Raw genomic sequence first — 27,217 nt, 5'->3', positions numbered from 1 at the left:
AATACTTTGTTTTGTTTTGTATAATTGCTAATTCATGTAGTTGAAATTTGGAGGGTTGGAAAACTAATTAAGACATTGAAATGGTGCAATTCCTGTATTAAAAGGAAGAATTATTTTTATTTCCATGCACACAGTTACATGCAAAGGATGTTTAAAAATATTCTTGATTGTTAAATTTGTGAGGTCGTTGAGATTGCAGCAAATTCAACGGGTAGAAATAGAGGTAACAATAATTCTGAGATAGATGCATCAATTACAGATTTGGGCAGGTGTGGGGGGTACACACACAGTGATGTGAATAAAGGTGAAATGAAAGAAAGGGCATTTAAAAGGGACTGTCAGAAGAGAAGGAAGATTTCACATCAGATCAACCTTGCAAGGCTTCCTATTTATGGACACTGGCCCATATAATTGATCTCCCATAATATTATTGTTTACAAGTCCAATGTAGGTACTTGTGTTCGTTTCTACTAATGACAGAACTAGAAGAACTGAAGAAGGGTCTCAACCCAAAAATTCATCTATTCCTTTTCTTCAGAGATGCTGTCTGACCTGCTGAGTTACTCCAGCTTTTTGTATTTATCTTCAGTTTAAACCAGCATCTGCAGTTCCTTCCTACACAATGACAGAACTAGTTTCCTCTCTCTCCACTTTCGATAAATGTTCTTCTCAGTCTTATGTGCCTATGATTCCATTCATTGCAATTATGAACCAAATCATCTTGGGGTCACCAGCAAAAATAGAATCTGTTTGTCAACTGAGGGTGGCCTGTATTGGTGAACGAGAGGACTGTGAAGATGCAGAGTAAGAATTAAAGCAAGCCCAAGGTTTTGGGCATGAGTCCATGGCTCGTACTTCGCGACTGATGGAGCGAACCATTGCACAATCTCCTAACGTCTTTGGCTTAGCAATGCAACTAACAGAAAAGGCCCATTCTGTGGCAGTATTCTGCTTTGGGAGCTCTCGCAACTGAACGGATTTCCCGTTGTGTCAACTGATGTGCTGATACAGTTTGTAAATGGTTTTATTGTGAAGTTCAGTGTTGTTCAGCTGCACAGGAAAACTCAATGTCCTGCTGATGAAATGTTTTGTGCCAAATTTTGCTTTAAGAGGATGCTTTGTACCTCTTCCCCAGCTGAAATTCTTGCTCTGTGTGTATTTTGTTTGGGGAGGAGGGGATGGTCCAGGAGCGTGAGGAGGTGGTGAAGGTAGTGTATTCTTGTTGATTGTTCAGTCTTACTTCATGGTGCAATCCTGTGTGTATCGACACAACAGGGTTGAAAAGCTCTAAGTAATTGTATGGAGGGGAGGAACATAGCTGTATCTTTGACTGTGTCAAGACACTGCCACCCTTGCTGTGCTCATTATGCAATGGAAAGGATTATGAGTGTTGATGATTTGCTTTCCCCTTTGGCCAAAGGATAGAGAACAAAAGGAATTGTGTAGGGGATGGTATGTTGAATAGTTTGGCACAGAACTGCAGTCCCACTGTACTCTTTAATTTGTAGCTTACTGCCAATTGTTGAGCTGACCGTGGCCTCTTTGGTATATTTCCCCCACTATCCTTTTCTTTTGGCATTCTTGCTTGGGACAGACTGTGCTTCAGATACTGGACAAGTATGTTTAGGCTACATAATCAGGGAATATTCTCAGCAGCATGTTTGTGTCTCTTAAGAACTCTTAAAGAGAATAAATGTGCATTTATGCATGGGCGGCACAGAGGCGCAGCAGTAGAGTTGCTGCCTTACAGAGCCAGAGACCCAGGTTCGATCCCGACTACGGGTGCTGGCTGTATGGAGTTTGTACATTCTCCCTGTGACCTGTGTGGGTTTTCCCCGGGAGCTCCAGTTTTATCTCACACTCCAAAGATGTACAGGTTTATAGGTCAATTGGCTCCGGTTAAAATTGCCTCTTGTGTGTAGGATAGTGTTAATTTGTGGGGATCGCTGGTCGGCGCGGACTCAGTGACCAAAGGACTTGTTACTGCACTGTATGTCTAAACTCTATTAAACTAAACTAAATTTGTATAGTACCGTTCAACATCCAATGATATTGTGAAGTATTTCTTGGCTAACAAAAAGTGGTCAGTAGTACAATTTGAGGAATGCTCAGCAAATTTCTCTGAGCCTCCAAATTGGGATATACTGTGGTCATTTTGCATTCTGCTGCTGAAATAAATCTACTGGCCTGGATACTGTAGAGAACTCCATAGTTCTTCAGGATAGCACTATGGAATGGTTTACATTCACCTGAAAAGGCAACTGGAACCGTGTGACTTAAATTAACCCTGTGGCTTAAATTGCATGCTTCAGAGAAGACACTCCCATTGTGGAATGGGATCTCATCAGTGTTGCTTTTGTCTTTCAGGGGATCGTGGGTAATTTAGCCAGTGGCAAGTCAGCCTTGGTCCATCGCTACTTGACAGGAACCTATGTGCAGGAGGAATCACCTGAAGGTAAGCAAGAGCGATTACACTGACATTCCTCTGATGAAGTGGAGAGTGTGGTCTGTATTGTGTGTCTATTACTGGCACCCGAGCCAAAACACGAGGACCAGATGTATTTTCCACAACCACCTACTCGCTAATGAATGAGCTGCAACATATAGTCATAGAGCCGTACAACATGGAACTTTTTGGAAAACATAGTCTGTGCTGATCAAGTTGGCATACTGGGCTAATGCCCTTTGCCTGCATTTGACCCTTTCGCCTCTAAATCCTTTCTATTCAGATATCTGTCCAAAAGTCTTTTAAAAGTCAGATTTATATCCGCTTCTATAGCTTCCTCTGGCAGCTCATTCCTGATCCGAAATATCGCCTGAGTGAAAATGCTGTCCCTGGGGTCCCTCTTAAATGTTTCTCCTTTCACCGTAAGCCTATACCATTTAGAATCCTTCACCCTGTGAAAAAGACTGTGTTGACCTTATCCATAGCTCTTATGACTGTATACACATCAATAAGGTCACATCTCATCTTCCTGTGCTCTAAAGGAAAAAAAGTCCCAGCTTATCCAACAAATACCTATCACGCTAGCCCAGGTATCCTCCACATGGCAGCTATTGATAGTGTGATGCGTTGGTGAGAGTGGACAGGGACCACTCTGTACAGGACACCATTAACATGACAGATATTCCCCACTGACTTCATGAGTGAAAGCAACCCCCACTGTGGATCTACCCTCTTTGCACTAATTTGCACTAATCACCATTGGATCGTGGAAACAACACATGCCCGAGAACTAAACCTGACCCAGGATTTCTCTTCTTGATCACTGTTATGAAGTGAATGACCAGCAGGAAGAAGGACTACATCTTGCCCTCTGAGATCCGATGGTTTGTCAGAAGTCTCTGTCAAGAATGTTTAATTGCCATGTGCGCTGGCAACAGAACAATGAAATTCTCACTATACAGGCCCATTAATGCAATAACATACATATCAATCTAATAAAATAATAATACAATAGACAATAGGTGCAGGAGTAGGCCATTCGGCCCATCGAGCCAGCACTGCCATGCGATGTGATCATGGCTGATCATCCCCAATCAGTACCCTGTTCCTGCTTTCTCCCCATATTCCCTATCCGCTATCTTTAAGAGCCCTATCCAGCTCTCTCTTGAAAGTATCCAGAGAACCGGCCTCCACCGCCCTCTGAGGCAGAGAATTCCACAGACTCACAACTCTCTGTGAGAAAAATACAATAAATTAATAATTAGTAACACCAGGTAATCAGACCATATTGGTGCAAAACCTCTAAAATGGTTGCGGTGTGTTAATGGTTAATGTTGTGCCGTGTTCAGTGTTGTGCAGATGGTTGCTGGGGAGAAACATAGAAACATAGAAATTAGGTGCAGGAGTAGGCCATTCGGCCCTTCGAGCCTGCACCGCCATTCAATATGATCATGGCTGATCATCCAACTCAGTATCCCGTACCTGCCTTCTCTCCATACCCTCTGATCCCCTTAGCCACAAGGGCCACATCTAACTCCCTCTTAAATATAGCCAATGAACTGGCCTCGACTACCCTCTGTGGCAGGGAGTTCCAGAGATTCACCACTCTCTGTGTGAAAAAAGTTCTTCTCATCTTGGTTTTAAAGGATTTCCCCCTTATCCTTAAACTGTGATGTCTTGTTCTGGACTTCCCCAACATCGGGAACAATCTTCCTGCATCTAGCCTGTCCAACCCCTTAAGAATTTTGTAAATTCCTATAAGATCCCCTCTCAATCTCCTAAATTCTAGAGAGTATAAACCAAGTCTATCCAGTCTTTCTTCATAAGACAGTCCTGACATCCCAGGAATCAGTCTCGTGAACCTTCTCTGCACTCCCTCTATGGCAATAATGTCCTTCCTCAGATTTGGAGACCAAAACTGTACGCAATACTCCAGGTGTGGTCTCACCAAGACCCTGTACAACTGCAGTAGAACCTCCCTGCTCCTATACTATTAGAAGCTATTCTTGAGCCTGAAGGTCACTGCTTTCAGCCTCCTGTACCTTCTTCCTGATGGTAGTAGTGAGTTGAGAGCACGACCAGGGTCTTTGATAATATTAACAGCCTGTTTCCGGTAGTGGCGCCTATAGATCCCTTTGGGTGGGGAGGTCAGAACCCCTGATGAACCCGGCATTGTCTACCACTTTTTGCACCCTCCTTCATTCCTGAGCCTTTGAATTATTGGATCAGTTAGTTTGTTCTTTGCTGCATACTGGTACAAGCTCGGTAACATATTGAGCGACATACTGAATCTTCTCTGGAAGTAGAAGCTTTGATGAGAATTTCTTTGTGATTACGTCAGTGTGCTGGGCCCAGGACAGATCTTCAGATAAATGCACACCCAAGAACTTGAAGCTGTTGACTCATTCCACTGCTGTCCCGTCAATGAAGGCAGGTTCATGGATCCATCCAGGTCAACAATAAACTCTTTGGTCTTTCTAACGTTGAGGGCAAGATTGTTGTTCTGGCACCATTCAATCACTCTCCTGTACTCTGACATCGTTACCCATCGTTACATCCAACAACAGTTGTGACGTCTGCGAATTTAAAGATGGCATTGGAGCTGTGTCTGTCTACACAGTCATGGATAGCGAGAGAGTAGAGCGGAAGACTGAGCAGACAGCCTTGTGGTGCTCCTGAGTTGATAGTCAAAGCTTGCCCACATGATGAGTGCCCTGGCTGTGCATCACCACGAAGAATTGGTTACCATTTGGTCAATTTCTGGAGCTCAAGTTTCTGTGAGGATGGTGGAGCTGTTGTGCAAGTTTAAATCTATGATCCATGTGTCTTGCCAGTTTCACCCTCCAGATCAAGGCTGATCAGGTGGAATCTCAATTCCACCTTTGATAATTTTGCCTCTCCCACATTTCTTATCAATGTTCCATCAAAGTTATCTTTAAAAAAAAGGGGGGAAAGGGTTCCGAATACTTAATGCCATACGAGAGACAATCCCTATCTATAATGAGTCACCTTTTTAAATCCTTAACTAGCTCTAGATTGCCCCACAAGATGAAACGTTTTCTTCATATTGATTCCGTCAACACCCCTCAAGATATTCAGTATGATTCAGTCAAATCCCTCCTCACTCTTTTAAACTCCCAACGGATACAAGCTTTGGCTGTCCAAGCATTCCTCATTAGAACAATCCACCCATTCCGGCTAAAGTTCCAGTAAACTTCTCTGATTTGCTTCCAACACATTACCATCCATTCTTAAATTAAACCACTCCAGATGTGGTCTCATTGATATCCCATATAAATGAAGCGTAGTCTTCATCCCTTTGTGTTTGTTTCCCTAAGCAATAACATTTTGTGAGCATTTCTAATTACTTACTGTTTGTGCGCATTACACTTTCGCCCATCATATACCATAGCACCCAGATCTGCATCTCCAACTTCTGCAATCTCTCACTATTTGCATAACGTCCTTTCTATTTTCTCCTGCAAAATTGGACAATTTCATATTTCCTCGCATTATGGTCCATTTGCCAGATCTTTGTCTACTTGCTTAACTTATCCATATCCAACTTCAGCCTCTTTATATCCTCTCCACAACTTGCTTTCCTTATTCACCTTTGTCATTAGCAATTTCAGCAAAATTACCTTTTGTGCTTTTCTTCATGTCGTTTGAGAGAAATTGTACAAAGATGAGGCTCCAGCACCAATCCCCGAAGAACACTGCTCGTTACACCTTTCTAACCAGAAAAAGACACTCTCTCTTTCTTGTTTGCCTGGTATATGAGAAATTCCCAATTGAATGAATTTGATATTCATGACATGTATAATAATAATAATAATAATACATTTTATTTATGGGCGCCTTTCAAGAGTCTCAAGGACACCTAAACAAGGTATCTAACATTGGTTACTGAGTTGCAGGCAGGATCTGGAGAAATACTACTAATTTATGCATATTTAAGGAAACTTTATCATTTTAAATAAACTAACTTGCTAATTAATGGGAAATATAATGTAATTAATTAATTAATGGGAAATAATATAATATGCCTCACCTTGACCAGTGTCATTAAGGCTCCTGCCATTTGGACACAACCTATTAGAGAGGTATTTAATTTGAAATTTTCTATGGTGACTTTCATACAGAGTTCCTGCAGCCTTCTGCAGATTGTTCTTTATGTTCTCAGCACTGATTCATGTTCTCAGCACTGCTTCATCAAATCCCACACATACCGTTCAGTAAAATGAATGCAACTTCTGTCATGCATGAATAAGATTTTAAAAGAAGTAAAATATGAATGAAAGGTTTAGTGACACATTTTTCTTTTGTATTTGCATTATATTGGCTCCCATTTCTGGTTGAAAACTTAATTATGGTGGGATTTATATTCTGATTTCATCCTCAGGGTAATGAATCAGATTTTTTAAATTAATATGTCTTGTATGGAAATAACATTTATCTGTTTTTAATATAAAGTTCTATTCTATTTATTTATTTCCTTCCAGCCCTTAATCACATTGCTCTTTGAACATGTCTGTTATTCTACTGTTGTCTATTTGCTTTGAAATGTATGATTATTGCTCTCTGTTGGTTAGTGTGTGCTGCCAAAATGAACTCTGTAACATTATTCCTGAATTTCATCTCGCTAAAGTTCAGCTTTGTGAAATTATATGCCACCTGTTCTGTTGAATTGCAGACTGTTGGTGTTTGAACACTCAACCTGATAATCAATAATCAATAATCCAGTGTCAGTGTGCTTCCCCAGCAGCCATTCTGTTTGCAGTAATCTTTGGAGCTTTTCCCAATTTTTAAAGTTTATACACTAATTTTATTTATGTTTAATTACTCTGACAATGGACAAGTTAATGAATTGTCCAATGTGGAGTTAAAATTAATTTAGGCCACTGAGCTGTATTTCAGTCCCAGAGTATGACAGTTTAAAGCATGGTCTGCACAAAAAAAAAACTTGTCCTTTGTCTCCTTTTTTAGGGGTGGATGGTAATAAAGGATTCACTTTTTTTTTTACATCCGTTTTCTTTCCTACTCTTTCTCTCTGGTGAAGGTGTTGTAAATATCTGTGGTGTCCTGATGGCCACCACTCCTCTGCTCCAGTCATGGGAATGAAGGCTCAGCACTGTATTCTGGAGTTTGATGGGTCAATTTAAGAACACTGGTCTCTCCTATCCACACCTCTCTTCTTCCCCCCCCCCATTAAAATCTCAAGAGGATAAGTGATCATGGCAAGACAGTTCCTCTCAGCTGACTTGGCATTGGGGTGAAATTGTTGGGAACTGTGGGTTTATGGTATGGCAGTCATTATTTTAGCCAGTTCTAAGAAACGGGTAAAGGCCATTTTATTATTAACATTGGACAAATATGTGCAGCAGCTGGAATTTTAAATGGTTTGCTGTTTATGTTTTTTTATTAGTATTAGCGAAATCCCTACTTCTGCCAATATTTCCTGTGCGTTTAGATTTTTAAATCTAACTTAAATCCAACCTCTTATATTGAAACTATGCTAGATTAACTCAGCATCATGCTCTGTTCACGTGTGTCTGGTTTTAAAACGAATGTTTGACTTAAAACAAAACTGCAGTTTGCCAACTGAATGACTGAATGGGAAGCAACTATTTAAAAAAAAAAAAAATTGATATATTTGGTTTAAGGCATTTAGAGATGCAATGCTTGAACAAACTAGGTTATGCACATATGTTCCAGAGAGAGAAAATAAAAATCACTGCCTTAACATTTGTGTTACATTTGGCTCACTGGCATACACTAGGCAATTTAAGAGCAGGAAATGCTTATAGAAATTTGTGCCTTCTGTTGTGCTGTTACTCATGAATGGCTGTTCCGTTCTTTACAGACATGGATGCAGGTAATTGTGCTCTGTTTAATCGTGGCAGCAACTATACTTTCTTCAGGAAGGAAGATGTCCCAGCACTGTACAGTAGAGTTTTGATTGTTCAGTGTGCCCATCCATGTAGTGTTCAACATTGCAGTCTGTTTTATCCATCAGGCATCTCACATAATATAATTCATGTTTGCTGTTTGTCAGAATGCTGATTTCAAAGGCAAATACTGTCAACATTTGTGTTTTCAGTGTGGCTATTTGAGCTCCACAAATCCACTGCTCTTTGACTAATTACGTGTATTTTTTCCTCATGGACTCACAAACAAAGTTGCCTTAGTAACATCGTACCACCTGGGGTGTACTTGCAGAAAACCAATTCACTAATTAGCTGTTTGATCTAATTAGATTTTTTTCTTTGGATTGAAGGAGTCTTGACTCCAGGGAAGCATCAATTCAAGGTACAAGGTTTCCATCCCGTGCGTTTCCCTACACATCCCCCAATCTTGTCCCACTCTCCAATTTTTCGTATGGCAGGAGATGGTTGTAATAATTTTTTTCACTTTCTTATTATTGTCAACATTTTCTCTCAACCTGGAAGGCAGGTTCTGGCAGAAATAAGACACTTGAAAAAGAAATGTGAGTGGAAGTTAAACTCTCACAAAGTCTTAATTGTTTCCTTATGACTGGTAAGCAGCTGTATGGACAGAGGTTCAAATTAGGTCTGTATATTGATGCATGTCAAAGAGTCTTATACAGTTTGGAAACGATCCTGAAAGTAGCAGAGACATGCACAATATTGGTCGGTTGGGGGCGCTGCGAGTCAGCTGCCCTGCCAGCTTCATGTTCGTTATTTCGACTTTTGTTTTAGTGTGTCCAAGTGTTTGTTTTGATGTATCTCGGTGTGTCTTATATGGGGGGTGGTGGGGGGAAAAGGGGGGAAACCGTTTTTCGGTCACTTCCTCATGGAGAGGCGACTTTTTCCAAGTAGCTTCTCCGCCTCCCCTCTCGCGGCCTGACAGCTTGGATTGAAGCGGTCTTTCCCAGAGTCGGGCCCAGAGCTTCAGCAGCGGGCGCAGTGTGGAATTTTCCATCGCGGAGCGGGGGCGAACCCTTGCCGGGGGGTCGCTAGAAAGGAGTGCTCCGACCGCTGGCCTGGTGACTTTGACATCATGGGGCTGTGGTCTGCGGCGCTTCTAGCCGGGGGCGTGGCGTGGACTTACCTTCCGGAGTCTGGGATCCCTTGCCGGGGATCGCTGGAGAAGAGCTCCGACCGCCGGCCTGCGGCCTATAACATCCTGAAGCCACAGTCTCCGGTAGGAAAGTGGCACTCCAAGTCGCGGACTGTGTTTGACCATTCCGGCGTTGGAGTTTCGATCACCCCGACGAGAGGGCCTGTACATCCGGCCGTTCGTAGCGGCGACTACGGAGGGTTCATAGCCCCGACCACAGATGAACAAAGGAGGAGAACTGACTGAACGTTATTGCCTTCCACCAATTGAAGAATGTTGATTCCACTGTGTTGGATGTTCATGTTATATTCTATTGTGTATTGTGCTCTTTTTGATTGTATGGCTGCATGGTAAATCAAATACCACTGTACCTTAATTGGTGCATGTGGCAATAAATGTGAACTTGAATAAACAGCAAGGAGAAGTATTCAGCCATATTGTGCCCAAATTTCAGACATTCTGTGCAAGAACCCTGAGCACAAAAATCAAAGTTGAGGGAATACTGCACATTGAGAAGTGTGATCCTGTGGATGAGATATTACACTTGTACACTGACTACTCAATGGTTCAATCAAGTGCCTAAAACGCATTTAAAGGAAAGTAATGGAGGTATATCACACACACACACACACACACACACACACACACACACACACACACACACACACACACACACACACTTTCATCTGGCATTTTCACGTAGCTGTCTGCTGTATTTAATTTACCACCACATTTATTACACTGCAATGGCTACATTGCCAAGGTTTATTTGTATGCATTGGACATGCTCTGTGTTCTGAAAGGGAAGTGAAATGCGAGTCATTTTTATCTGTACAATGAAACTAAATTAATTTATTTCTAATGATCATGCTTTAGAGTGATCACAAAACTAAGTTTCTGAATGAATTCAGCCACTCATCCTTCAATAATCCCTCCTCAACCTCTCCCTCCCCCAAACCTCCTTCCACCCCCTTGGTCCCACCCCCTCGCCTGCCCCTCTCTGCCCCTCCATCCCTTCCCCAATCCACTCCTTCCCCAATCCACTTGCCCCGTCCTGTCTACATCCCCCTCCCAACATACATCTTTTTAACCCTATGTCCACTCATACAGTAACAATTTAATCATTCGACACTGATATTTGGCTCATTTCTGTCCGAGTACCATACCCACAAGATTAAATCAGTCAAAGAACCCCTAAGCAGATCATCTGATTATCTGCAGATCTGGACCGATGTTGGAATTTTTTTCTAATATCATGTGGTTCCTTGCTGCCTCGTTACCAAATTAATTTCTCAAAACGTGTTCATTAGGAAGATCCAACTCACTAGCATAAGTGACAAAATATCCAGAGTTCTACTCTCTTTAGAAGCAGTGAATGACCTCTCTCAGGGAGCGATTTATTTTGAGAAATGAACATTGTTGGACATTAGCACTGTTAATTTATTACCTGTAACTGAACTATAAAGAGGGTATTAGGTAACTGTAAACTATCATTTCATTTTGGTCTGGTCGATTAAAGTCATTATGAAATATTAATTATCCCCGGCCAGCAGTGCTGTCATTTGTGATTACCGGAGATGGCACTGAGGTTGCTCCCTGAACACTTTTGTGACAATTAAATGTACTGTATCAACCCAAATGAATTGGACCTGAAGTCATTCTGCAATTAATTAATGAGTATTAATATTTCTCAGAATGTTTCATGTAAAGCAGGTTGGAGTAATCCATCCTGAGCGGGAAATGTAGGTAATTACATATTGTTAACCCATTAAACATCATCATTTCATCTTTAATTCTGATTTTATTGCAGTTGACGCTAAGATTTTGAATGAGACATTAAGTGAACGCCATGTATTTTGGTGTAACTATCATCACAAGTACTTTGTGAACCATTTTGCTTTCTTTTCTTTTAACTGTAAGTGGGAGGATTGATTATTTGTCCGTAACTGATGATGGATCCTTAACATTTATTGGAGTAACTCAGTGGAACAGGCAGCATCTCTGGAGAGAAGGAATGAGTGACGTTTCGGGTCTGTTTTTTTCAATTTCTGATGAGGAGAATTTGTTGCCATCACCTGCATCCTTCCTCTTCACATCGTATGATAGACTCCCTTTCTATCTCATCTTTCTCCAATGAATGCTGATGAAAAGTCGTTCATGTACAACTAATCTTTCAGAATCTCAACTATCTAGCTTTTAATTCTGGAGAGGGGAGGATTGAAATGGGCGATTTATAAGAAAGGAACAGCCCTCAATTCACCACAAAATTTCACATAAAACACCTTTTCACCTCTACCTTTGATCCACTGCTTTCCTCAAGTTATTACTCAATGCTAAATATGAATGAGGTAACCCACATTGACTGCAGCGTTTTGAAGAGGCCTATCCTGAGCATTAAAGTAAATTACATAGACTTAGTGATTCTGGTCTTCACATCATCCTAATCCGTTCCATAGGAATGGATATTGGATATCACCTTCCAAATGTGCAGTGAGACCAGCTGTCACCTTATGCAGTCATCTTCTCCCCAAGGATGTTGGTCATTGCTCTTCTTGTTAACTTTTCGTTGACTAATACAACATGGTAACTGGCCCTTTGGACAACTGAATTCAAACACTCACCCATGTTAACTCTACGTTAATCTCAATTCTCCACCAACTCTACACCATATTCTATCGTCCATCCATAAGAGGGCCAATTTGCAATGGTCAATTAACTACTAACATCTGTGTCCTTGGGATGTGGGGGGAAACTGGGGGACCTGAAGGAAACCAACATGGTCACAGGGCGAATGTACAAACTCCACGCAGACAATACTGGAGGTCAGGACTGAACTCGGGTTGCTGGAACTGTAAAACAGCAGCTCTGCTAGTTGCATCACTGGTGTCAATTTATATTTTGTTCACATGAAGGGTTTTGTACTCTCACCCCTGCAATCTCCATTTCTGTTTAGTTCTGTACGTCCATCTGAGAATACAGGCAGTCCCTGCATTACAGCAGGTTTCAGTTCTTGAGAACTATCTGTAAGCTGAATTCCTCGTAAGTCAGAAATGTCTGTTTTATATAGTAGCCCATACAGTGCATTCAGAAAGTATTCAGACCCCTTCACTTTTTCCACATTTTGTTACGTTACAGCCTTATTTTAAAATGGATTAAATTCATTGATTTTATCATCAATCCTATACACAATACCCCAGAATGAAGAAGTGAAAACAGGTGTTTAGAAATGTTTGCAAAGTAATTAAAAATAAATAACTGAAATATCACATTTACACATTCAGACCCTTTGCCAAGACACTCAAAATTGATCCTAGGTTCATCCTGTTTCCATTGATTATCCTTAAGATGTTTCTACAACTTGATTGGAGTCCACCAGTAGTAAATTAAATTGATTGGACATGATTTGGAAAGGCACACACCTGTCTCTATAAGGTCCCACAGTTGACAGTGCATGTCAGAGCAAAAACCAAGCCATAAAGACGAAGTAATTGTAGACCTCCGAGACAGGATTGTGATCTGGGGAAGGGTATAAAACAACTTCTGCAGCATTGCAAGTGCACAATGGCCCCTGTCAATCTTAAATGGAAGAACTTTGGAACCGCCAGGACTCTTCATAGAGCTGGCAGCCCGGCCAAACTGAGCAATCGGGGGAGAAGGGCCTTGGTCAGGGAGGTGACCAAGAACCAGATGGTCACTCTGACAGAGCTCCAGAGTTCCTCTGTGGAGATGGAAGAACCTTGCAGAAGGACAACTATATCTGCACTACTCCACCAATTAGGTCTTTATGGTAGAGTGGCCAGACGGAAGCCACTCCTCAGTAAAAGGTACATGACAGCCCACTTGGAGTTTGCCAAAAGTCACCACAAGGACTCTCAGACCATGAGAAACAAGATTCTCTGCTCTGATGAAACCAAGATTGAACTCTTTGGCCTGAATGCCAAGCGTCTCGTATGGAGGAAACCAAGCACAGCTGATCACCTGGCCAATACCATACCTACGGTGAAGCAGCATCATGCTGTGGGGATGTTTTTCAGCGGCAGGAACTGGGAGACCAGTCAGGATCGAGGGAACGATAAACAGAGCAAAGTACAGAGAGATCCTTGATGACAACTTGCTCCAGAGCGTTCTGGACCTCAGACTGGGGCAGAGGTTCACCTTCCAACAGGACAATGACCCTAAGCACACAGCCAAGACAACTTCATGACAAGTCTGTGAAGATTCCTTGAGTGGCCCAGCCAGAGCCCTGACCTGAACCCGATCGAACATCTCTGGACGGACCTGAAAATAGCTGTGCATCGACATTCCACATCCAACCTGACAGAGCAGATCTGCAGAGAAGAATGGGAGAAATTACCCAACTACAGGCGTGCCAAGCTTGTAGCGTCATACCAAAGAAGAATTGAGGCTATAATCGTTGACAAAGGTGCCTCAACGAAGTACTCAGTAAAGGGTCTGAATACTTATGTAAATGTGATGCAACAATTTCTAAACATCTGTTTTTGCTTTTTATTATGGGTTATTGTGTGTAGATTGATGATTAAAAAAAAGAATTTAATCCATTTCAGAATAAGGCTGTGACGTTACAAAAGGTGAAGGGGTCTGAATACTTTATGAATGCACTGCAAACACTGGGTGAATTTTATCTAATTGAATTATTACTTTAACACTATCCATAATTAAATTAATGGAAGACATACTGCATCCAGTCATTAATGAATACTACAAAACATTATTGCTGTTACTAGTAACTTAAAAATGCTTTAAAAAAGTTTTCCTGTAAATGGCCCGCATCCCAGATAACCCTTATCTCCCGCTACTCAGCTACACACACGAGAGTAAAAATGTTTTTAAAAATCCAGATGTGTGACTATCATCCATTTCGAGCAGCAATGATTCAGATTCAGATTAGTTTACTGTCTTGTACATCAGGGTGCAATGAAATTCCTAGTTTGCATGAAGCTCATATATAGTAAGCAATAAATAAATAAAACCAAAAACAAAAATCTTGATTATGATTTGATCACATAGCTAGGAAATGCTTTGGAACATTATAGTACAGTAAAGGGTGATTCTTTGGAAAGTGAACCAAAATTGGATTGGATTGGATTGGATTCAATTTTATTGTCATTGCACTTTTCTGTGCAACGAAATAGTTTAGCCTGTAGTCATAACATAGAATAATAACAAAACAAACACTCAACACAGTTTAAAGTCCCAAAGTCATTGTCTCTTCCCTCCTTGCTCTCCCTCTGCGCCGAGGCAATTCAAGCCTCCGATGTTGCGACCCCGCCGGGTGATGGTGTGCAAGTCTCACGGCTGAATCCGAGCTCCGCAAACGGGCCGGTTCAAACTCCACGGCCCGGGGCGGTCGAAGCTGCCGAAGCTGCCGCCCTCCAGTCCAGCGGACGCAGCTGTAGTTGCGGGAGCTCCGGAAAAACAGGTCACCAACCTGTGAGCTCCCAACGATGTCGCCCACTGGCCCGCAGCCGAGCCTCCGAGGCTCAAAAGTCGGGTCGGAAGTTGGGTCGCACCGCAACCACAGCCCCGAAGCCGGCCAGCCTCGCGTTGGTAAGTCCTGGCTCTGCCTCCGGAGCCTCGAGGTCGGTCGCAGTTGGAGGCCGCCAGCTCCGCGATAGGCCTCAGCGCAAACGGACACGGAGACGGGGGATACGGCAAGAAAGGTCGCATCCCCCCCGAATGAAGAGTAAAAAAACATGTTACACCCACCCCCCCCCCACACACATACAGAACTAAATAAACCGAAATAAACTGTAAAAACGGGACAAAAGAAAACAAAAAAAGAAAAGACAAACGGACTGCAGGCAGCGCCGCCACTTCCGGAATGTCACACACGTGACTAAACGCCATCACATAATGTGTTATATTAAAAAATTCTTGTAAGAGATAAATCTTATTCATTGCTATTTTCGTACCTACAGAACTATAATGCATGTCTACTAAAGATATGAACATTCTAGCTTTTTACAATTCACAAAGTATGCAAGATAGAACTGAGTTATGAAAAAAATGCTTCCGTGTGAGGTCACACACGTGACCAGTCATATTTAGCCCCTGGCCCAAAACATTGTTAGCATAACACAAACATCTCACTTGATAAACTGAAAAAAAAAATGGATCATATACAGTACAAAACAATATACCTGTTTTCAGAATTAGACCAGATGTATTCCACAATTTTTCATATTTTTGGTCACATACGTGACTAAGAATAGGTCATAGAGAAATAACAAAGAAGCAAGCTTTTCTAAATCCTTTGCCTTGAATTCTTGTTCATTGAATTCCCTGAAGTTGGAAATAAATTATTTTGTTGTCCTTAGCTAGAATTACTGAGCTTAATGATCTAAAACTGAATTTCCTGATCACAGACTGATTTAAGTTCTGTGACCAGGAAATTCAAACTCCCAGATGAAACAACTTGTATCGTGCAGAATATGCCCCAACTCTGTATCTATTTCTCGCTATTTGGATGTGGCTGGCCAAGGCCGCACTAACTTACCATCACTAATTGCTTTAGAGATGTTTATGGCACTCCAGCTTCTTGAACCGCTGCAGTCCTTCTGGTGAAGGTACTCGCACTGTGCTGCAGTGGAGGCAGTTCCAGCATTTAAACTGAACAATATGCAAGGAATAGCAATATATTTGCACATCAGGGTGGTGTGGGATTTGCAAATGGCCGTGTCCCTGCAGCCTAATGCCTCATCGTGTGCTGCCGTGTGCCTGCCAGTGATGTAAGGAATTATTGTTTAAAGTAGTGGGTGTATTACCAATTATTGAATTGTTTTGTCCTGGATGGTGTCGAGCTTCTTGAGTGGAGAATATGCCATCATATTCCTGACTGATCTCTAGTGACAATGTAGCTGGTCAGTGGTGCCACCCAGTAGGTTGAGAGTGGGAGATCCGGCAATGGTAACACTATTAAATATCAAGAGTAAGTGGTTAGACTCCCCATTGTTGGAGATTGTTGTGATGAAATCTGGAACAGTATAGTCCTGGTGGATCCTAAATAGGGCATCAGTGAGCAGGTTGTTGATGAATAAATCCTACTTGATAGCACTGCCACCGATACCTTCCAAGACTTTGCTGACGATTGGGAGTAGACTAATTGGCATCATTTAGCTACATTAGACTTGACCCTGCCTCGTGTGAATAGACATATGTGGCCAATTTTCAACATTATCATGTAAATTCCAGTGCTGTAACTGTACTACAATAGCTCAGTTCTACAGCTGGGACATAAACTGGCTCTATCGCCATTGCTCTTAGCCACTTCCCAGTACAATGAGATGTGAATCAAATTGGCTGAAGACCGCCTTTGTGATGGTGGGGATCTCAAGAAGGAGCCAAGCTGATTCATCCACAACAACGTGACTTACTTTGCTAGCACCTTCAGGCTTAAGTGCTGTAATGCATGCTTTGCTGCTAAAGCATACACAGGAATTACTTTAGCATGTTGAATAAGCAGTATAAATTATCTTGCGTTATCCTCATTTGGAGACTGTTTCTTGGACTTAGTTGCAGTATGCGTGGTATGTGCAATGACACATGTCCCACAGCACTGTGTGTGGATGTTTGGTCCTTCTCTTTGTGTTTATAATTTAGTTTAGAGATACAGCGTCGAAACAGGCCCTTGGGCTCACCGAGTCCACATAGACCAGCGATCCCCACACATTAACACTATCTGACACACACAAGGGACAATTTACAAATACACCAAGCCAATTACCCTACATACCTGTACGTGTTTGGAGTGTGGGAGGACACTAAAGATCTCGGAGAAAACCCACGCAGGTCACTTGGAGGAAGTAGAAACTCCGTACAGACACAACCCGCAGTCTGGATTGAACCCAGGTCTCCAGTGCAGCAAGTAGCAATGTTACAAAATTTTGAGATTTAAAAAATCAAGTCTGTAATTTATCCCATCAGATAAAGCGTAAAAAGAAGTTTAATTTGACACCTAATTCACTTTCATATCTCAAGTAGTTAAAAAGTTATGGCCATTTTCATACTCGGAAATTAGCATCTTGTTCCCTATTGATTTTCTATGGACATAACAAAAAAGCTGTGATCGTGGACAGTCAAAAGCCCATAACCTTCTTAAAAATTAAGAGAACTGAATGAAATTTTCAGTTATCGTAGATTGAACCATTCTGAAACAAATATAAAGTAATCTTACTTGGATGACCTGAAATTAAAGCATATAATTAGTTAGTTACCCAAGTGTAGCTAATTTCAAACTTCAATTACTAGATCTAAACATCTATCCATTTCTTAATAAATGATGAACATTTTTAAATAGCCTAAGTGTCCAAATAATATTCATAAATAATTCACAATAAAACATGATTTTTAAATCTCATTTACATTAATTTATAGGCCAAATGGAAGGAATTTAGTGTTTAATTGCTGTAAATTAAAGTCCATTTTAAATCAGCTTTCTAGTGGGATCCTGTGAACGCGCTGGTTTAGAACGTTCACATTGCGGTAGATTTGTGCCCTCAAATGCCCAGAAAAATACTGCGGGATATAATGGGCCCAAAATGAGCTACTCGCAATATTAAACTTTGTATAAAGGGATCTTAAGAAGCCCTTTTTAATGTAAAAATAAGCAGCCTACCTTCTGTTATTTGCTCTATGCGACCCTGACAGCTGCCGGTGGTCGCGGGTTTAGAGATTGATTTTTAAACTACTATAACTATTATACGAGGCCTTTAAAACTAATAATAGCTTTTGCGACGGGGTCTTCCAGCGATTTTTCGTTAATAATTAACTAGGCTGAACATCTTCGATTTGAACAGCCTAGAGAAAATCGCGTTTTAAACCCGCCCCCATCTAAACGGCGCCAAAATCGCGCACACCCGCAGCGACAGATTTTCAGCGACGCTTCAGGTAGGCTTCAGATGCAACATACCTACAGCAAGCGCTGTATGTAGGCAGCAACTCTACTGCTGCGCCACCGTGGCCGTCTAACTAATAGTTAGACCAAAAGCTTACTGCTTGATTGCTTTACATGCCTGGCTTTGCTAAGTCTCTAGCATTCCTGTGCAGAACACCAGGCTTTAACAAGTCACAAATGTATACAGTGAACAGCCACTGGAGGCCATTCAATCTTCATGCCTGCTTCAACTCAGTGGAAGAACTAGTCTATTAGTTCCAGGCTCCTCTTTCTGCATATTTTCCTTGGTAGAAATGAAGAGATGCTGACTCTACTGAGGCGTAATCTACATGAGGCGTAAGATATTAAATAATCTTGGACTACATGGGTCTAAGTTCTTCAATGAAAGATGAATTACCTTATTGGAATAAGCTGGTGGAATGGCACTTTGAAGAAGCTCGCTTTCCACTCCATTATGTGTTTCCCACCAGCTCCTGAAGGCAATTTAAAGCCAAAGCAGGGCCACTCAGGTGGCAGCAGGGCTCTGTTCATTTACAAGTGACCAGCCATTCATTGTGAGTACAGCAGGTGGCATCAGTGGGCAGTTATATTGCTTCAGTATTGTTCAACCTGTTCAACAAAGACTTTGTAATAACCTTTACAAAGTCTGAAAAAAGGTCCCTGACCTAAAACGTTATCTGCCCATTTATCTCTACACATGCTGCCTGACCTGCTTCATTCCTCTAGTGGCTTGCTTTATACCTCAGGCTTTGTCATAATCCTTTTGTCCTTACCCCTCCAATGGTAGTCCAAATATCGATTGAGTCAGGGAAAAATTACAGGACTTTTTTTGTCAATAAAACCTTTTCTTGTTGTTGTTTATTCTGCTCCTTTCTGAAGGGGACACGTTCATTTGAGGCTCCTGTTTCCTGGAGTAAAATCAGAAACAAAAGTCTTTAGTGTCTGACTTATTGACTCCAAATCAGTAAGAAGAACCTGCATCTTTTGAGTTGACACCACCCGGTGCTTCAGATGTGTCCACTGTGCAGTAAAATGTCAAGACACTGCTCAAGAGTCGTCAAACAAAATGTGGCTGTGAGATCTGAAAGAAGAGGCAGAAGACTGTTGTTATAAGGAGAAATTGGATAGACTGGGTTTATTCTCACTGGAACATAGGAGGCAGAGGGGTGACTATTCCAGTTAATTATAAAATTATAAGGGGTATAGATGAGACGATCTGAACCCTTTTTACTGGACAGGGGAGTTTAGAGCTACAGATTAAGGAGAGAGGGGAGAAATTTAAAGGGGACCTGAGGGGCAGATTTTTCACATAAACCTTGGTGGGTATCTGGAACGAGCTGCCAAGTGGTAGAGACAGATGTAATTACAAGCATTGGAAGAGATTTGGAAAGATAGTTGGCATAGAAGGGAATGAGCAATACGGGCAAATGGGATTAGTATGAATGGATTTTACCAAGAACATGGATGAGGTGGGCAGAAAGGGCCTGTTACTGTACTGTCACTTCTAGGAAATTGGGTGGATTATTAACCTTTGATTTGGTTAAAGGAGTATTTGCAGGGTACATCGTAAAGATGGAGGGAGAGAGAGAGGTGTCATGAGGAATTCCATGTTTAGGATCTCGGCTGCCAAAGGCAGGGCCTTCAGTAGTAGTGATGAAAACTGGGAATGTGCGACGAGAGAAAATTTGAGTCATGCTGATACCTTGGAGTATTGTGAAGATGGATAGGACCGAATACGTGAAGCTACGTGACTTGCAACTGTTCAAAGAAGATGATTATTAATTGTTCCATAACAAAATCCATCATCATTTAATGGGATTGTTGGTGCTGAGCTTTATATAACACACTCAAAAGCATCATTGTTAAATATTTCCATGGTAACCATTACAGGACTTTTTTGTCAATAAATTGGATAGGCATATGGATGAGAAGGGAATGGAGGGTTATGGTATGAGTGCAGCAGGTGGGACTAAGGGAAAATAATTGTTCGGCACGGACTTGTATGGCCGAGATGGCCTGTTTCCGTGCTGTAATTGTTATATGGTTATATGGTAACCAGCTCATGACATTTATTCTCCTGATTTAGCAGAGAATAAAGACACTGAAACAAATTGAAAATAATCCTTTTAAAATTGATTTTACTATTAATTTTGCATGCTTTAAATAGAGGGCAATAGATGTTTCAAGGCAAAAAGTGGTATGTAGAATTTAACTGAAAATCTTGATTTGAATTGCACAGCTGTTAAATAAGATCTGATCTTTTCACTCTTCTCAACTGCATGACCCACTTAAACACTGGGCTGAAATTATTTTGCAACCTGATGTCTTCTGTAACATCGAGTGACAAGCTTTTCCTCCCCTCCAATTTCCCACAATAGATGCTCACTTAAAAATAATTCCCATGATCATGTCTGATTTTGGCACAAGATGCACAGCTAATACAATGTTTGTGAAAGGATTCTCCTCCACCGCTCATTGCTGCAGTACTGCCTGGATTTGATTTCTGTTTCTGTTTTTTTAATAAATGTACGAGACTAAGCCATCTGTTATTTCTGTTTGTCCTCTGGTTCTGATGTTTCTCAGTTCTGAGGTTCATTGCTTAAACTATTCTACATCAGCTCAAGTTCTACTTGAACTGTCATTGTCGTCAATCTCAATATATTGGGAAATTAATGCCGGGTTCTTGCTCTGATTTCTATTGATCTTTTCAAGAAAGTATTGATTACTGCAGTTTGCACATGTATGGGGAAAAGGTTGATATGTTGTTGAATAATAGGCTGACATTCACTATCGGTACTCAGACTTAGAAACCGATGAGGTCATGTGCAACTGATGGTGTCTAGAAACCCTGCAAGAATGAATGACGAAAATCAGGATAGATAAAGGCTGCCATTTGCCGCCTTTCATAATATTACAAGGCAATTTGTAGCCCGTGATATGTAATCGTTTGTAAATGCAAAAAATAGGCAGGCTATTAATACAAACAACAAAATAATCTCAAACTGTTTTAAGTATATTGGTTAAGAATAAACATTGTCCAGGATACCAACGAGAACTCCTCAACTCTTCCTGGAACCAGGGATGAGAGATTTTTTTAATGTCCAGTGAAGAGAGCGGAGGGGATTCATGGCACCTCTCACTGCATATCCCTTCTGTACAATGTCCTTTGAGTTGGGGCTTAAATTTTGTGCTTATATCTCAGGGAAGGAAATTGTCAGCTGAGACTTCATTCACTTGGAACCAAAAGTTTTTTGCAAATGTTTAGGAGGCATTTGGGATTAATTACAATTAGTATCATGGTAGGCACAGATGACGTGGGGTACCCTACATTCACAGTGCCTTGTTTTAGAAAAGTTTTCCAAGGTGCTTTACTGGGGAATTTTCAGACCATCTTTGACATTGGCCACTGAAGTGGCTGTTTAGAACAGGTTGATGTGATAGGTTTTATGGAGCAACAAAGAAAAGAGAAGTGGGGAGGTGAAAGGAGGAACTTCCGGAGTGTAGCTTTGAGAAAAATGAAAGGACAGTATCTGACGGGGAAGAAGGAACTTGAAGATCTGCAGGGAGACAGGAGGTGGTTGTGATGAAAGCAGGGGGATAGGCAGGCAGTGATTTGAAATTAAGGATAAGATTTTTGCATTTGAGACCTTGTGGGACCAAGAGCCATTGGTGGTCACCATGCTCAGAGTCACGGGGAAAGCCATCATAGAAAGCTGCCAGCACCAGAAAGGCCAGTGGCGCAGCCAGTGAAACTGTTGCCTCGCAGCACCAGAAACTCAGGTTCAATTCTGACCTCGGGTATTGTCTGTGTGGATTTGCATGTTCTCCATGTGATGGTGAGGGTTCCCTCAGAGTACTCCAGTTTCTACCCACATCCCAAAGATGTGCAGGTTGGTAGGATAGTTTTTTTTGTTTTTTTTAATAATATTTTTATTAGAAGCAAACACATATTATGGTAAAAACATTTCATGTATATCAGTTGTACATTATTAATTTTATCAATTGTGGATTGATTCTGCTTCTAGTTTTTTTTTTTATAGATAGGGAGTAAGAAAGAAAGAGAAAAAAAAAGACAAATGTCAAGATAAAAAAAAGAATGGAATGATTTACTAATAATACGTCATTGGAGATAGGTTCGTAGATTATAAAGTATAACTTTTCATCAAATCCTGAGTTCAAGCTTCGGTTAGGTTCCCGTGCTGAACCGATCTACCCCTTCAAATAGTCAATGAATGGAGACCATATTCTAACAAAAAGTTCTTGTTTGTCCATTAAGACAAGTCTGATTCTTTCCAGGTGTAGGGTCTCTGACATTTCCATAATCCACATTTTAATTGTGGGGGTTATAGGGCCTTTCCAAAATTTTAATATTGACATTTCCCAGTTATTATACTGTAGTCGAGAAAGTTTATTTGGCTTGTGGGATAGTTCTCCATTGTAAATTGCCACTAGTGTATAGGTGAATGATGAATCTGGGCGGAATTGTGAAAATTTGGAAAGAATAAAATTGAATTAGTGTAAATGTGTGGTTGGTGGTCAGCGTGGACTCGCTGGGCGGAAGTACCTGTTTACCTGCTGTTTCCCCCCATGACTGGAATATTATTTCTCCGACCTCAATATCTGTGTACTCTTTCATGAGCTGGTCACTTGTAAATCACAATAGTGCCAATGATGTGCGGTGCGGATGTGTCGTCCTGTTCTGGAGTGCACTTTTGCCATTGATAGCAATATCATGCAATAAGCTTGCATCACGTGTAACAGCAGTGCACAATAATATTGCGCCGATATAGGCGATTGGATTAGTATAGCAAACCCAAAATAAAATCTGCTTCCGCTAATTCTAACATTTATCTTAAACTTCTGTCTGCTGGTTGCTAACTCAACTTCTTGCAGAAGTAGATTTCACCTTTCAAAGCTATTCTTGATTTTAAACACATCTGTCAATTCTCCACTTAACCATTGCTGCTGTAGAATTACAGATTCCAGCTTACTTGCTGCTCCACATGATGCTACATGTACTGATGTTAAGGTGAGTACTGACAAGCTTACATAGAACTAAAGTCCTTGGTGCAGAGTTTGTGCGATAAGCATTTCTGCCCCACTGTTCTCCCACCCTGATGCCAATGACTCTTGCCAAACATTTCTAAAAGCACCAGTATCCCAATTATTTAATGTGAGGCTACACATTGAGTCACGGCGGATTATGCAGCAATGGAGAGAAGTACAGCTTAGAAGGATCACAAATTTGCCAGATGTCCGTCCTCATTCTTGCTTTCCACCGGGGGTGAATAGAAGGCAATTCACTGCGACAGTGCACAATTGGTCAATGCCAAGGTTACTAGAAATGAACAGAATCATGCTTTTAATTAGAAATAAATTTAATTATAAATAATTTTCCAAAGTGTATGCAAGAAAAAACAAGTTTCTTGCTTTTTTAAATCCTGCATTGAAGGTGGAGATGGTATTCACAGCCGCTTTCTCCATTCCCATTCGGCATTCATGCCAGCATTGTGATATGCAGTCAGCAATAATTTCTCTCTGGCAGATTGATCAACTGACTCACTGTTCCTGTGCAGAGGGTGTTAACATATGGTGCTGAGCGTAATCGGCATCACCTCTCCTCGGGGGGCATTGGCCCTGTTTCTGGCACGTGCGCAAGACAGTCGTTTCTGCTATTCTGCAGTTCCCCAGTTCTCCATCGCAAAGCTTAATTTCAACAAATTGCCAAAGGTGTGGCTCCGTGCCATTGGCTTCTGTTACAATGTGCCGCCCTTTCTCACTGTAATACGGCATCTTCTTATTTTTGTTTTTTGACAAGCAGAAATAAATGAAAGGGCATGAAACCATCTGCAGCACTTGCATCTCGCTGGGCCTGAAATTAACATTTGAATCTCTGAAATCTTGAATTTGCTTGCAGGGCAGCTTCCTCTCTTGGCTTAATGGTCCATTCGACAGGGTCTTGACAATGGCTTAGCAGTGTTGTGATGAAGACACAGCTACTATTTGACCTACATTTAAATAAAGCTACTGACAAGAAATCTGAAATAAAACAAAAAAATGTTGGAGAAACTCAGCATGTCAGGCTACACTTGTGGAAAAAAATAAAAAGAGTTATCATTTCAGGCAGGGACTCTTCAGCTAATGTATGAGGTCGTCGACCTGAAATGTCAACTATTTCCTTTCCACAGGTACTGCCTGACCTGAGTATTTCCAGCCTTTTTTAATTTTATTTATGATTTGACCTGCTCTACTTTTCAGTCTTTGTTCTCCATTTCAATTGCTGTGCTCCAGCCATAACCTCCACCCCTTCCCTTACAACTCAGGTTGCTCAGTACCTATTATTGCCAAATTTGACACTAATCTACAACTGACCTAACGCACACCCTTCTATGTAACATCTTCAGTGCTTCAACTTATCTGTTGTTGAAATCCTTGTCCATGGTTTTACTTTAATCTCCGAACTCCATCGTTTCAGTGGATTCAAACTGTTGTTACTCGTTCTGTTCTCTTTAGGTTTGGGGTCATACAAAATCCTGCTACCTGTTCCGCTGGGTAACTCCTTGTTAGGTAGAACCTTGATTTTAGAATTGCACTCTGGATTTCCATATTCCTTATTGTCTTGCCCCTTTAAAAACAGTTCATCCAGGGAAATAAAGTCACATCCATAACTGCCACAGTCACCCATGGTGTTCCTCAGGGATCGGTGCTGGGGCCACTGCTTTTTATCATCTATATTCAACCTCTTGGCAATATTCTCCGTCATTTTGGAATCAATTTTCACTGCTACGCCGATGATACACAACTTTACCTCTCCACAAAACCAAACACCTCCCTTCCCCCAACTGCCCTCACCACCTGTCTTCAAGCTATCAGCAATTGGATGTCACTCAACCTTCTAAAACTCAATGGAAATAAAACAGAAATCATGCTAATTGGCTCAAAGTCCACACTCTCCAAAACCCACCCGTTCACCATTTCAGTTGATGGCTCACCCATACCTACCTCTTCCCATGTCAAAAGTCTCGGCGTCATTCTGGACAGTACACTTTCCTTTGGCCCCCACATCAGCAACATCACACGCTCTGCATACTTTCATCTCCGCAACATCTCCAGACTCCGCCCCTCCCTCTCCAAAGACAATACAAAAGTCCTCATCCACGCTCTGGTCACATCCCGCATCGATTACTGCAACGCCCTCCTCACTTGCACCTCCAATAAACTTCTTCATCACCTCCAATGCATTCAGAACTCTGCAGCCCGGATCATCACCCGCACCAGATCATCGGACCACATCACACCCATCCTCACTCAGCTCCACTGGCTCCCTGTGCACCACCGGATTAACTACAAGATTTTATTGCTGACCTTCAAAGCCCTACACCACCTTGCTCCCCAATACCTCTCTGACCTGCTGCTACCATACACTCCTTCCCGGTCACTTCGTTCCTCCTCAGCTGCAATTTTAACTGTCCCCACATTTAGACTCAGCACCATGGGTGCCAGAGCCTTCAGCTGCTCTGCCCCACGTCTCTGGAACACTCTCCCACCTCCCATCCGTCACCTGGACACTATCGAACAATTCAAATCACAACTCAAAACACACCTGTTTAGATTAGCATACCCGACATAACTTCCACCATGTTCACCCTGATTTTAATGACTTAAAATGTTTTGTGTATTTTTTTTGTTTTTGTTTTTTGTTTTTTGTTTTTAATCAACTTGATTTTAATATTGATAAATGTATTGTGATTTTATGTCCTGTAAGGTGTCCTTGGGTGTCCAGAAAGGCGCCAGCAAATAAAATGCATTATTATTATTATTATTACATAAGCTCGTGTTGCCCTATACCCCGCTGAGATATCTGCTTGGCTCATGATTATTTGGTCCATATCTTAAACTCCAAGAACCTTCTGAACATTCCTCAGAAACCTTTGTTTCTTCCTCTTACACAATCCTTAACGTCATTAATCAAGTATCTGCCGTGTCACCTCCTCATGTGGAAGAGTTTTGTTTGATGTTCCTGCAAGCACCTTATGATATTTTGCTGCATTAAGCAGGCTTAATAAAGGGTGGCTTTTAGCGCTAGGAACTTGTTTTAGAACCTCCAGTGCCACATCTCTGCAAAAGAAGATGCACGGCAATAACGGGCTGTATTGCTATTCATCCAAACATTGGTTATTTCTGCCTGGCAGGTCCACATTGTAGCTTGACTGGTTTCCTAACCAGATGTGTGTGTATGGAAATCCATGTGGTTAACATACCCTGGCATTGGAGAAACAGCATAGACGCTTTGGAGGCAATGTTTATAGCTGGGGGAGAGGAGATCCACATCTACGTGAGAAACTGTGATTGCACAAATATGGTGAATTCGGAAATAGTTCTCTATTCAAACTGGAAAGGTAGCTTATTGTTGAGGCTCATGCATGTGCTTTACCCAGTCTAACTTTCACGTTCAAATTGTCGGATTTACTTTGTTCACTGGGTGCACGGAACAGACATTGCGTTATTTCTGGAAAGTTTTTGGTTGTTCTTGAGAAGGTGGCGGCCAGCCACTCGAGGGCAGATGAATGGCGCAGCTTGTACAGTTAATGCCTCACAGCACTAAAGGTCTGGGTGCAATCCTGACCTCAGGTGTTGTCTGTGTTGGAGTTTGCACATTTTCCTTGTGACCACATAGATATCTCCCAGATGCTCCAGCTTCCCCCCCACAAACCAAAGGCGTGCGAATTAGTAACTTAATTGGCCACTGTAAATGGGCCCCAGTGTGTACGTCGTGC

The 27,217-nt window shown here is 41.6% G+C and overlaps 1 protein-coding gene across 6 annotated transcripts in view; it reads left to right on the top strand.

The window, feature by feature from the left end:
* The window catches only part of LOC116975392 (arf-GAP with GTPase, ANK repeat and PH domain-containing protein 1), a 600,018-nt gene that overhangs the window by 255,336 nt on the left and 317,465 nt on the right, over window positions 1-27,217 (top strand). For 3 of the 6 annotated variants that reach the window (XM_033024451.1, XM_033024450.1, XM_033024448.1), the window contains exons 3-4: window positions 2,368-2,455; window positions 8,310-8,321. In XM_033024451.1, coding sequence (XP_032880342.1) covers window positions 2,368-2,455; window positions 8,310-8,321 — 100 coding nt within the window. The remainder of the gene's footprint in view (window positions 1-2,367; window positions 2,456-8,309; window positions 8,322-27,217) is intronic. The other 3 variants (XM_033024453.1, XM_033024452.1, XM_033024449.1) reach the window with 1 other exon arrangement.

This window comes from Amblyraja radiata, chromosome 7, assembly GCF_010909765.2.
Source record: "Amblyraja radiata isolate CabotCenter1 chromosome 7, sAmbRad1.1.pri, whole genome shotgun sequence".
Lineage (NCBI taxonomy): Eukaryota > Metazoa > Chordata > Chondrichthyes > Rajiformes > Rajidae > Amblyraja > Amblyraja radiata.
The sequence above is the reverse complement of the archived record's forward strand: the minus strand, read 5'-3'. Positions and strand labels throughout refer to the sequence as shown.